Source organism: Fringilla coelebs (genome assembly GCF_963513975.1).
Source record: "Fringilla coelebs genome assembly, chromosome: 4".
In the NCBI taxonomy this organism is placed as follows: Eukaryota; Metazoa; Chordata; class Aves; order Passeriformes; family Fringillidae; genus Fringilla; species Fringilla coelebs.
In genome coordinates, this window is record NC_140032.1 from 25858553 (window position 1) to 25872098 (window position 13546).

Here is a 13546-nt window from a genome sequence, read left to right on the forward strand (position 1 = left end):
CTGCTCCACTCTAGCATCCTTCTTTACAAGTACAAGTGCTAACCTCACTGCACTACCTAGGGAGTAAGACAGAATACTGTTATTGTTTTAATATTCTTTGTCCCTCTGAGGCTGCCAGTATCACAGTAACAGCAGGATCTTGTGGAGTGAGCTTGCACCTGGCTTTCACTCATCAGAAAAAAATGTGTGCTGACAGCATCACTCTTACAATAAATAACATCCCCATTTGGGGTTTTACTTACAGCATCACACAAACTTCAGTGAAATGTGTTTCACTGTCACAGGAGAGGGAGGGACCAGCTGTGCTCCAGTTTGGCAAAGTTATTTACTTATTGGCAAGCTACTATATGTTTTACAACAGGTCTGAGCTGACTATCAAAACCATCCCTTTGGACTCAAAAATCTGTGTCTCTATGACAACAGTTAATGCTGCAGCAGGATTCAGGGATCAACACTGCAACACTAAATTGTGCATTAGCCTTGTCAGCAGCACCTTTAGAAACCACTTGAATGGGTGAACTGAACAAGCCCACAGAAACCTGAACAGAGATACTTGGGGAAAAGAGGAAGATTTATTCCGTTGGCTACAGTATAAGAAATGGCAATTCTGTTTTAATTCCATTGTTTTATGCCTGTCCCTTCTTCATATAGAAATAGATCTAATACTAAATATATTTAATGCTTCTATGAAAGCACAACCAACTTAGGGTGATATTGAGTAAATCAATAAAATGCTCCACTTGAACCTCTACGTAGTTTGTTGCCAGGAAAAAAACAACAGAGTTCATACCTAAACATTCATTATCACCTTTGTTGGCACAGAGCCATCTGAGGGAATGAGATTTGAACAGATTTATCACAGATCTCTGCTTGAGACAAGATTGCATTGATCCAGGGTATGACTGCATTTGAACTACCAAGGATGTAAGAACTTACACCTCAAACAAATAGGGATTTTTTTTTTTAGAGATGAAAAACCTGTCTTAAATCCAAGCTTTCCCATACAGCTTTTCCTTTGCCTGTCTGCAGGCACCAGATATCTAGTAATTTATTCATGCCTAGCAATAAAAATTCACTAATGAATATTGCTGTTCTTGTACCTGAGGCAGCCAGAGCTTTGAGCTGGATCCACTTATATGTTGTCCCTAAAGTATCCAAAACCACTAAAAGGGCATCTGATCTCATCCTGCTTCTCACCAAGCATAACAAATTGGTTCCACAGAAAGCATAATTTCTCCTTTCTCAAAGGAGCTTGCTGCTCAGAGTATTCTAAAAGCCAGTTGTAAGGCCCCTACCCAATTAAAAAAAAAAAAGTCTGGAAGGAGGATGAACCCAATGCCTTTTTTAAGAGCTTCTATTTCTGACTTTCCTAAAGAGGGCAGCCCCCCAATACCCCTTGCTTAGGTTTTGCACATCTGTGAATGAAGAGCTTCTCTCACTCACTCTCCTGCCAGACTGTCCCAGCTCTCCCATGAGACCTGTCAGCCATAAACCTGTTCTCTGGAATGAGTTGCTTCCCATGGGTCCTGTAAACCCTGGGTGAAAAAAAACCCTGATTTTCTCCCCTTTGACTTGTCTCTGGTTGTTACAGCATAACACCGGGAACAAAAACTTTCTTCTGCTTCGGGCCAATTCCTTTAAGTGTTCTAAAATCCATACTCAGCTTTAAATTTCTTCCAAACCTGGTGGAGTAAGAGGAGCAAGATAGAGGTACCCAAAACTCAGATCATTCAAACAGCGCATCTTTCTGAGATGTGATGCAATGCAAACTGTCTGAATGAAAAGCTCAGAAGGGTTCCTGCCTGCCCATCTTCCCTTAATGTGCCAGCTGTAAGTGATAGGATGTTCTTAGCATGTCATCCTGTTGACAGCTTTCCCAACTCACCAGTGTGCAGGTGAGTCTCCATCCATGCCTGCTGTGCTCCCATTGCTGCCTGTGCTGTGACCTGCACAGATCACCTTATTTCACAAAGACTCTCCCCCTGGATCAAATGCCATGTTCAAGCTCCCACAAAGCCTAGGAAAAGAATAGGCAACAGCAGGACACAGAAAAGCACATTTTATCACAGCATACTCATAAAACAAGCAGGACAGTACCCTACAAAACACCCCAGCAAGAGCAGGAATGGAGATCAGCACAAAAGGCTGCCAAGTTATCCCATGTACTGCCCACTGGCATAGCAAAGTGACTACTCTCTGGGCAACACATTTTGCAATTTGAATCTGGCTTTATAATTTATTAAGGCATTCAGATAATAGAGCCTAGGTTACTCCATATACCCTATGCAGACTGTACATACTGAGCTGGTATCATTGCAAATGCACTCGCAGAAGGATTGCCCATGGAGACTCTGCATGCACACAACAATCTCTGGATCCACATTAACTTCTGACATGCCATCCTTCTGAGCTGCAGAGAACATGCTGGCAGCAAAACAAGAGAGATTTTAAAGTTACAGCATGAGCATCCACAGCAGTCAATTTAAACATCACAGGAACAGAAAGACTAGCACAGAGCTGTGAAGCTGAGCAAGTTGTTTTTTAGATACTTTGAGAGGCAGATTCACAAATAGCTTGTTGATATTGAAACTGAGAAATTAGCCAAGTAGGACTGCATGCATCCTTTTTTTTTTCTTTTTTCACATCAAAAGTTAAAATGTATTTTTGGCTCAGTTTGTGTCATTCCTTACCACTCATCTTTTAAGTCAGCCACTGAGCTAAAATAATTCATTCTTCACAGCACACTAGTGTTAAGCCACAGTGACTGCTCTGTTTCCACACTTTGGAAATATTTCTTTCCCCAGAGGACTATAAATCAGTCATGTTACTTTCAGAATGTATTTTTACACTGCACACAAATTTACAAGTTGCTCAGATGCAGATAGTTTAGTCTATATGACTTTCACATTTTATTTTCAAAAAGATGGATAGCTTGTCTTTATATGGATGCATAGATTTTAATAGCAAATATTTGACATTCAACAATTCCAGAACATGAGCATATGAAATTAGCAAAGCTTGGACTGTCTTAAACACTTCTTTTATTACACACAGAGGAATGCAGAGTTATTTTCACCGACTGCTCTTCTTGTTTAGTGTCATCTCAGTAATCTCAGAGGTCCCAATATGTGACCCAGGGTGCTCCCTGGCAACCACAGAGGACAGGAAAGCTGGAGCTGAGTCACTTCCCAACACAGCCTCATCAAGTCAAAGTCTTCAGCCTCTGAGACTTCTCAGGCCAGGGGAACAGCAAAAGGAAAAACTTAGCCTGCCTTTAAAAAAATTTAAGGATTCATTTGGAGGAGGGGCTGACTTCTCCAGAAGCAGCTGTGCTCTTAGATGAGTCTGTATTTCTGCAGTCAGAGCTAAAGCAAAAATAATCTCTGCACCTGGTAATATAACAATCTTGGAAAATCTGGTGTACTGTGCTTTGAGACAATACAGTTGTTCTTGATTGGCACAGCCATAAGTATTGTTTATATATTTCAAGACAATGTGTCTTCTGCCAAGGTGTGAATTGCTGTATAAAAGAAAAAAACCCAGAACAAACTGGAAGATTCTGGTACTCATGGATTTGTTTCAGTTTGTGGAAATGAAGTCTTTCCCCCAATGCATCTGTATTTGCAGATATTATAAATCTTGAGGATTTATCTGCTCAGTGCCTATCCCTTCTCTGTCTTGATCTATATGTTTGACTTCTTGACACTGCAGTAATACAAACAACAAAACACAAGGCCTCAAAATCTCAGTGGGAAGATGACTTATCTTAAACTTATCTTAAAACTTATCTTAAAACGTCCAAGTACAGTGAACTTGCACTTGGTTCCATGTTGGACAAAGCATTTTTTTTGACTTAGAGATGGAACAACTGAGAGGTGTTTTAAAATATTTTGTTTCATTTCTAGTCCCATGAGAAAGGTGAGACAAATTCTTTATACAAATCCCTTTCCCACATTTCCACATTTACCTCTCTGAAAAACTTTATGCCCCTGCATTAAATAATTAAAATGTTAAAAGGGTTTTCACTGTCTCAGGTGGGAACACAATATTGCGCAGAAATATGCGTACTTGTATAAGACGTGCTGGCAGAGGTAAGAAACATACAATGTCCTGATTCATCTCCAGTCCACTCTCATCTGTGGAAAGAAAGGACCCTACTGCCTTAAAGAAGAGCAGGTTTTGGCCCGACCCACAGGAGCACCAAGCAGATGGACCTGGATTTCAAATGCCTTTTTCACCAAGTACAACAGCTGTATCTAAAGTTGGGCGAGTCTGCCTGGCAACAAAATGAGAGCACTTAGAAGTAGATCTTAATTAGTCAAATGAAGTAAGTGCTCAAGGGCAAGATGTGTTTACAATATGAGCAGACAAAACTGTGTACCATGCAATATTGACTGAACTAAATTAATTGAATGCTAAGCAGCTGAACCTCTGTTGCTAATGTTTACATAATGTGCTTATAAATAGTGTTGTTCCCTTTTTAACTTTGTAAAGCAACTCTAGTCAGAAAAAAAACTTCTAGGATTATGGCTCAGACTGTGAGAGTTGTCTATTGTACAGCAGCTCAAATGAGAAAAGAAAAAGAAGGAAGAAACTGGTGGGGTTGAAAAAAGATTTGCATTGGACTTACAAATTCTACATAAAATGTGCTCCTGACAGCGCTGCAAGCAAGTTCCCTTTGTCAGGTTTGTGTGAAGGTGTGGAAGTCCTTTGAGTTAGTAAATATGGTGAAGGATTGCTTCAGGAGAGGGCAGGTCTCTCTCAACATGCCAAGGTCTTTCATCCTGAGTCTAGCACTCCCAGACGGTGCTGCCAGGACTAGAGTGGAAACAATGTGTAGTCTGCCTTTTGCTGCTCCTGAAAATGGATATTTACTTCCTCCTCATCAAACCAGAGGGGAATAAAGGTTAGAAGAAAAAAAAGAAAGAGGGGGAATAAAAGCAAGCAAACCTCTGCAGAAGAGGTCAGGATCTTTGGCTCACCTTTCTGCCTGTTGAGATACAGCTGGTAACCAGTAGTGTCCCCATTCTTAAGAAGAGTAAGAAAGTGAGAAGCAGAAAGATCAAAACAGATTCAGGAAAAAGGCATCTCTGAATGAAAGGAAGAGAAGATGGCTGAGATTTCTGACACTTGCTACTGGAAAGAAACAAATCCTCTCTTTCCAGCTCCAAGCTCTCAAGGACAGTCTGGTACCACCAGCAGGTGAAATGGCATGAAAGGCAAGGAGACTCTTTGGGTTAAGCTTCTCATGCATAGCTGCTGCACTGATCACTGTTGACTAGTCTTTAGACAAGAACATGACAGTGTGACTTCAGAACTTTGGTGGTTTCAACCCCACAAGAGAAGAGGATCCAGGCAAACAAGTGAGAAATGTGGAAGCGATTAAACAAAATGTTCCTCAGCATAAGTAATTGCCAAAGTAACTATAGTGCCATTGTAAAACTTTATGCTTCAGAGCCACTCAAACCAACTTATAAGATGAGAAACTTGCTAAAAGTCTGTAGAAACTGAGGCATGATGTGTGTGTCAGAGCTGACCTGTCCCTGTACGTATTACATGTACAATTACACAAGTGTCTGGGTTGCACAAGAGGACGCCATGAACACATACTGCTCGCCTGCTTTCTGAAAAAAAAAATTAAAACAATATATTACTGGTGGAATTTTTTAGACAACAGGTCATCAAAATTATTCAAGTCGAAATTTGAATCACTGGCACTGCTCACTAAACATTTGCATATAAGGAACTTCACAATTTTCAATGACATCTTAGCCTCTAAGCTGCTACGGACAGGCTGCTTATTACTACACAAAATGTGTGGACATGAACAAGACTTTTTAATCACAGTTTGATTTACAGGAATTACACAGAGATGTGTAGAGCAGAGGCTCTTAACATCAGGCTAAAAGTCATCACTCCAGTGATGAAAGGAAAGTGCTGTAAAGGTGAAAGAAATGAGATGGGTAAATCAGGCTGCATTGGAACAAGTCAGACCCCTAGCTGTTGTACTGGCTTAGATCAAGTGTCTGTCTTAACCATTATCTTGTCTCTGAGAGTGGCCAGCAGAACATATCAATGAAGGCACAACAGAGCCCAGGACACTCATGCTGTTATTTCCTCAGTGAGCACCTCCAGTAAATGTTCTGCACTTTGCTACATCCAGTCAGAAATAGTATCATACTTAACAACCTGGATAGATTTTTATTTTGTGATTCTGCGACGGCTTTTGAACAAGCAGAAACTAAGGACATTTGTGGCAATGAGTGATTTCTGCAGTTTATCTGTATGGTGAATTTCCCTTTATTTCTTTCAAACTAGCCACTAGACATGATTTGTAGCTTTCTTGGTCTGAAAGTCTGATGTTCTGTAAATAACCATGTGCTCTTCAAGCTCACCATGCTAACTTAGGATCTTACAGACTTTTTATCAGCCACCTTGCCTCCAGGCTAAAGAATCTTGACTCAGACAGGTCCTCTCTTCACTGGAATCAAGTGTGTCCTTCATTCTAGTCAATTTAGGATTGCTATTTTGGGCAAAGAAAGGAAACTCCATGAAATAGCACAACATGAATTGAAATGTATATGGAAATGCAAACAAAGAATTTTGCATTTGCTTCCCTTTCCTAATAATTCCTCAGTTTGTTGTTTTTTGGTTTTTTTTTTTTTTTTCTCTCATAGTTAGCTATGAGAGAATTAAATTCTTAGTAGTGAACAGGACACAAAAATACCAGCATGCCTTACAGGAGGTACTCTTGCACATGGAAGCCATACTAGCTAAAACATACTGATGTGTGTTTCTGATTGTTCATTGCATTATATTTATTTTAGCCTTTAAGTTCCTATGCCATCACTGGCATAGTCCAGTAGAAGGAGCCAAACTAACTGGAAGGCATTTTCAATACAAGTTGGACTATTTATCCAGAATCCTTCATTTCTCCCTGTTGAGACACAGGGATACAGACAAGTTCTGCTGTGTTAGCCATTGAACAGATATTAAGCAAAACCAAATAATGTCTCTCCCACAGGACTTTCAGGTTTGTGTCGGGTCTCACTGGCAAAAAATGATAACAAGTAAAACTGAACCAACATTAAAGGTACTTGCAAATTAAATCAAGGTTATAATTCACTCTGTGAACTAGATGAGGATCTTGCAAGAGTGACTTTATGCTGCAATAACGTTTATTTTCCTCTTCTAATGGATAGGAAGTTATGTCTCCAACTGGGATGGAACAGATTGCCGCATACATAAAACTCATTTTTATTTGAGAAACCTTCTTAATGAACTGACAATGTTTAGTACTCCAGCAAGTAAAAGTAACCAAGTTTTCATTTGAGCCAGTGTTGCTAAGGCTAATTCATATCCCCAGGGCAAACAAAAAATATTTCCCAGTGGAAAAAAAAAAGTACATTATAGATGCAAATACACACTCAAACACAAAAGGCAGGAAATCTTTTCTATCACCTTAATGTTAACTAGTTACACTGATTTCCAAAACACATCTTCAGATGTGTGGTGCCCCATTCACAAGTCAGATTTAAGATTAAACAGTACAATATGTACCACTGTATGGACTGCCTTGGTGGTGTGTGGAAGAAATGAGTTATCTTCCTGCTTGAATGCAATCATAGGAATAATAACAAAAAAAAAGTATGACATTTAGCAACAAAGACGTAAGTTGTTAATGAAAGACACAATCCAGGAGGAACAGAAGAGGGTTGGGGTACAGCCTCAACCTCAGCTTGAGGACCCTGTCCTTACCTAGGGCCAACTAATGTGTGCACACGGAATTGCTGTAGCCCTTGAAAAGCCCTATTTAGATCCGAAGGAAGAGACCCCGCTGCTGGGTGCTGCTGCCCCCTGCCCTGGAGAATCAGAAGGGAAAAGGGATTCTGTTTGGACATCTCCATTGAATTGCTAATGATAGTGGAACCATGATTTGCATTTGTGAATGTAACACACATCCTCACTTATCCCAGAGATATTTGAGAAGTGCTGCAGTGTAAAACAGAACAGCCTGGTGACATCCCATACACTGTTAAACTTGGCTAAATCACTATGTCAGCAACATTTCTTAAGTATTTTTTTTCTGTGAATAGGGAGATTTATTCATAACCTATTTCTTGCCATGTGTGTATATACTTACTTTTTAGATCTGTGGTACTTCTGACCAAGCATTCTCACTTAAACTCTCAGATGCTGAGGGTTAAAACAAAACAAAACAGAACAAAAAGTTGGCGATTAAGAGCTGTATTTTAATTTCTAGACAATATTTTCTAGGAAGCAGAAGTTTTATATCTCGAGTTGGGCAATTAAATGTGCTTTTTAGTGATTTGAAGATGGAAAAGAATCTAGCAAGCAAAAAAAAAGGCTTAAGTAGAACAAATATTTTTTCAGGGACCATTTTTAATTGTACAACAAATAAATAAATAAGTTTTTAGTGGTCACTTAATATTTCGGTCAACAAATCCACACGGAGAATTCCTGGGAAAATTACTTTATTAAGCGAGCTAGACTGCTAGGGATGCCAGCACAGCAATGAGGCCATGCTCGCTGCAGAAGCTGGGAGCAAACCAGCTCCCTAAATAATCGGTTCGGGTTTCGGCTCCCCGCGCATCCCCCGCGCGATCCCCGCGCATCCCCCGCGCATCCCCCGCGCATCCCCCGCGCGATCCCCGCGCATCCCCCGCGCGGTGCCAAGGCGGAGCGCGGGCGCCCCCGCGCGGTGCCGGGACGCGCTGCCGGCGCTCCGGTGCCCGCCCGGGACCCGCGGCGCTCTCTCTCCCGTTCGGCCCGGGGCAGCTCCCGTCAGCGTCGCTGAAACACGGCGGGCCCGCGGTGTCTCTGACTTGTACGAAACTCGTGTTGGGACATCACGGTCCAGCTGCGAGTGCTGCTCTCTCTGTCACGAAAGCAGAGCGATGCGTTTAAATTGGTGGCATGGATACGTACGCAGAGGGAAAAGGATTGCACGGCAAAAGAGCTGCCGAGGGAATACCTGGGCAGTACTGATAAGTCCGGTGAACAAACCGGCATTAACACTGGCCACTGCAAGGGCAAGACTCACTTCTCCTATCACTGAAACAGCTTTTCTTCCTTTGTAAACGCTAAGGTATTTGCTGCTCGAAATAAGGGGTTTCCATTGCCTGCTAGCCAGCAGTCAGTACTGCTCCACACTTAAAGGTTTCTCAATTTACATCACTACAGCTCCTCGCTTAAAGCCGCTGTCCACTTGAAAAAGGAGAAGGAGCAATCTGTCTCCTGTTCAGAGCTGAGATCAATTCCTGCCTTTAACCTGCCACAACCTTCCTCCCAAATTTGCTAGAAATAAGCCACGTCGACACCTATGAAACACGAGCACCTGTGAAATTCCTGCACCTCCGAGCCACTGTCAGCCATGAAAAGCAATGCCTCTCACACACCTAGAACAATGTGCAAAACACATACGGAAAGGGCATCACACAGCAACAATCCTATCAGGGAATGGACTGTCCCGGGAAAATTTATGCCTTGTTAGTGTCTAGCAGAGATATTACAATCACTGCCAGGGAAATAATGGATGTACTGAAGTGCACGGTATCTAAAACCACAGGAAGATATTTTTGCTCAACTACTTTTCTAAAAATGTGAATGCTCCTGGGTGAAAAACATCACTATCCCTTTCTCATAATTTCCATCAACTTTAGGGAAGCTTTAATTAAAGAAAAAAATCTATATATTCAGAAAAAGTACTAGCTCACATTCGACCCACTTTTCGTTGTATTTGGAAGCTGGCAGAGATCAAAAACATGGCCTATCAGGAGTAATAGCTTGTCACCAGCTGATGCCTTACATGCAAGGTTCTTGCTTTTGGTTAGTTGACTGTATAACCTACTAGTTCTACTTTTCACTTAGAAGCTAAAGTCATAGCAAAATTAAGAGAAACCACATTGTCTACATTACAAAACTCACATAATTTCCTTTTGCAAAAGTCCGACATGACCACACAGCATATCAATAGCATGGTGCAATCTTTTTGTAAGAAGTTGTGCCTATTTTCTTTTTGAAATCTGCCTTCTGATTTCCCAGGTGTTGATTTGGCACCTATGCGGGTTTTAACAACCAAATCACTGATAATTCACCTTCAGGGAAGGGAATTTCAGCCACAATAAGGGGCCAAACTATTATTTCTTTTCTCAAAATGTCACAGAAACTGCAGAGAGGCTGGCTGTGGCTGCCTTAAGAAGCTGCAAGTAAAGTCTGGAGCTCCTGGGGACTGGAGGCTGTTCCTCTCACTGCCCTGGGTCCCAGCCTGGACTGCCCAAGGAAATGGTACAATCGGAGCAAAATTGGAGGGCGGGATGTGAAAACGGCAACAGGTGATGACAGCAAAGATCAGAAGAATAATTTCCATGGTTTTCTTCCAAAGCCTGAGGCAGAGTTCAGGATTCTCACATCTAAACCTTCACCTGTGACTTTGCAGCAAGTAGCTGCTCAAGATCTAGGTAGTGATGTTCCTTTTGTTTTTTATTCTGTCCCCTAAAGACAAAGACTGGGTATAACCTCATGTAGAGGATATCTGTGCGGTATGCAGTCTACACACAATCAATGCCCTTCCAGGGTGAGATGGCAGTTCCAATGCCATCTGTTTTGCACCACCTTTTCTGAGAAGAGAAATCCTTCAAGAGCAGGTTTTTGTAAAACAGATTTGCAAGAAAAGGAAGTTAACACTTCCCTGCCAATCTCAGTCTTGGTCTTTTAAACAGTCTTAGCAGTCTTCATTCACTTTCAGCCATTCTGTATCACACCCTACATGTATCTCATGTCAGCCCTGGGGTTTGTGTGCAAAGCTTTTAAAGCAGTTACTGAAGTCTCAGTACCAAGCAGCTACCTCGACCTTTTGCAGCAAAAAGGAATGAAAACCAGCCATGCAAAGCTCTGTGTCACAGCCCTGGGATGGGTCATTTGAAACAAAAATAAAATAGCATAAGTAATGGGAAACCCAGTTTTAAGCTTGCAGCAGCAATCCATATTACATAAGTTAGTGTGGTGTTTCAGAGCAATTCTGATAGTTAGAAGACCACGGCACTGAGCCGTTCAGAAATAAAATTTGTGACCATTTAGCCTTGTTCAGCCCATCATTGTGCGTTTGCATCAAAAGAGAGCTGTTCAACAGCTGCAGACTCTCCAAGCAATCTCTGAAGCCTGGCAGCAAGTCCTAAGGGTGCCTCTGACTGTCACCAGGGAAACCATAGATCTGTTCTGCATGTGGTCAGCCTTCCAGGGAGGAGGCTATTACCAGGCACCATCATAGGAAAAGACATCTCAAGACCAATTTCCTTAGCTGGATATTGCATTACTTGTGCATATGAAAGGGTAGGTTCCTAACTCTGTGGAGGCTTCAAGGCTACAGTTGATTAATCTGGCAAAAGTACTGTCAAGTTTTCTAAAGGTTTGAGTTCAAACACATGTTTTTATTTGATCTGTATTATATGATTTAAACCTGATTAAATCTAACACCTGAAGGAAAAATTTAAAAATAGATGAGATGTTCTCTCCTCTGGTAGATATCTGGGGAAAGTAGAAAAATGCAATAAAGTGGAACCAGTTTAAATATTAGTTCAAAAATGTTGTCAATTGCGAGATTTTTTTGAAACTCAGTCACTTCTGAGTTCAATCAAAATATTTCTGAAAATGGTAACAATAATGTTAACATTTCCAGTGATATAATAGCAAATTAATTTTTAATTACATTATAAATAATCAACATCACTGTTAAAAGGAAACAGAAGAAAGGTGCTAGTTTTGGAGTAAAAAAGAAATAGTTCTGTGATAACAGAAGATCAAAGATGGCGTGGTCTAATTAAAATATAAAATGCTTCATGAATATCAAAGGGTTACCTACAGCTCTGACAGACATTGTCAGGTGATACTACAGCACCTTAATTCTTCTAGAATCATCTTTGTCTCCACTGGCTCCCAACTGTGTATTTTGTCACATCCTGCATAGGAAATCAAATTAAAATCTGGGAACTGAACCTGGTTTTACTGTCAGAGCTCCTCCAAAGAGAGTTTAAAAGTTTTGCTGATGATGTGTCTGTCTGTTGGCAAACTGAGCAGCTCAAGCCTGACTGAAAAGTAGTAGTATTAGAGCTAGCTAAAAAACAAACTTTAAACATGAATTCTGTTCTTGTTTTTTGTCTTCTCCTCTTCTGCATCTAGAATCTTCCTCAGGGTATAGAGAAGGCTTCTGTGTAACAGGAATGTCACACAACAGAAGGCTGAATTCCTGTTTAACAGCAGCTCCTTCCACTTGAACTTCAACTGTTTAAGCAAAGTAATAAAACAAAAAGAAAAGTCAATAATCAAATTGTGCCTCTGTTTCAGATGGATACACTACTGATGATATTGAATTTTACTGGAATGGAGGAGAGTCAGCAGTGACAGGAGTTAATAACATCGAGCTCCCACAATTTTCTATTGTGGAATACAAGACGGTATCAAAGAGAGTGGAATTTACAACAGGTAAGCACTGACAAGTTAAAAATAGCTGTCCCCTCTTCCTCCAACCCAGAAATATCAGTGCCTACCTTTTGTGAGGCATTAGTCATTTTATGACTTCTTTCTTTCAGGAGCATATCCTCGACTATCACTGAGCTTCCGGCTCAAAAGGAATATTGGATACTTCATTTTGCAAACCTATATGCCTTCCACGCTGATCACAATTCTGTCATGGGTGTCCTTTTGGATCAATTATGATGCCTCTGCAGCCAGAGTTGCTCTAGGTAACTTCTCAAAATAACTGAATGATGTGGGAACTTGCTGTCTTTGAAAACAGGGGCACCAAATTCATTCTGCTGGTTGTAGCATCATTAATTGTGATCTTACACGAGCAGCACAGGGCCTCAGTTGTCAGGAAGGCAGGCAGGTGTGACTTTGCCTACATCTGAAGCTCTTGCTCCACACTTAGGCTGGGATTCTGGCTGCCTTCCTGTTGCCATAATGGTCTTTGGATCAGGCCAAAAGCATCTTGCTTCCAAACTGGAGCGTAAAAGTCTAATTCAGGTGTCTGAGTGTATCCACGCTGTGCTGCATGAACAGCCCCTGTTGATGTTAAAAACTGTTCTCTCAGTCTAGATCTGTGACTGGAAGGAGTACACAAGATCCTACTGACATCAGTGGAGATATACCAGCCTACACCAAATAAATCTGGTTTACCTATGGTTGGTTGTTTTCCATACCACCTTCCTTCCTACAACTTTCCATAAGAATGAAGGTCTTCTGCACTGTCTGTGCTTTAAGGCATATATTTTTTCAGCTCTATTGCCAAAAAATTAAACTTGTTACACCTGTGCCTAGAGCTATTATCTACATGCACTAATGACCTGTGACTAAAGCAGACTAAAAAGTAATTTCATCCAGCTAAAAGAAAAACACATATGAGGAAAAGAAAAATCAGTGGTGGAGAACACAATGAGATGGAAATGCTTTACTTGCAAGCACCTAGTTAACAGGAAAAGTTGTTTTGGTACAAGCATATATATTAACCTTCTCTTCATCAAAGACCATG

General features: G+C 41.0%; 1 protein-coding gene across 1 annotated transcript in view; it reads left to right on the forward strand.

Moving 5' to 3' along the window:
- Positions 1–13546, forward strand: part of GABRB1 (gamma-aminobutyric acid type A receptor subunit beta1) — a gene marked incomplete at its 3' end in the record, with an annotated part of 109248 nt that overhangs the window by 87865 nt on the left and 7837 nt on the right. Inside the window, exons 6-7 of the mRNA XM_084204914.1 lie at positions 12364–12501; positions 12609–12761. Coding sequence (XP_084061040.1) covers positions 12364–12501; positions 12609–12761 — 291 coding nt within the window. The remainder of the gene's footprint in view (positions 1–12363; positions 12502–12608; positions 12762–13546) is intronic.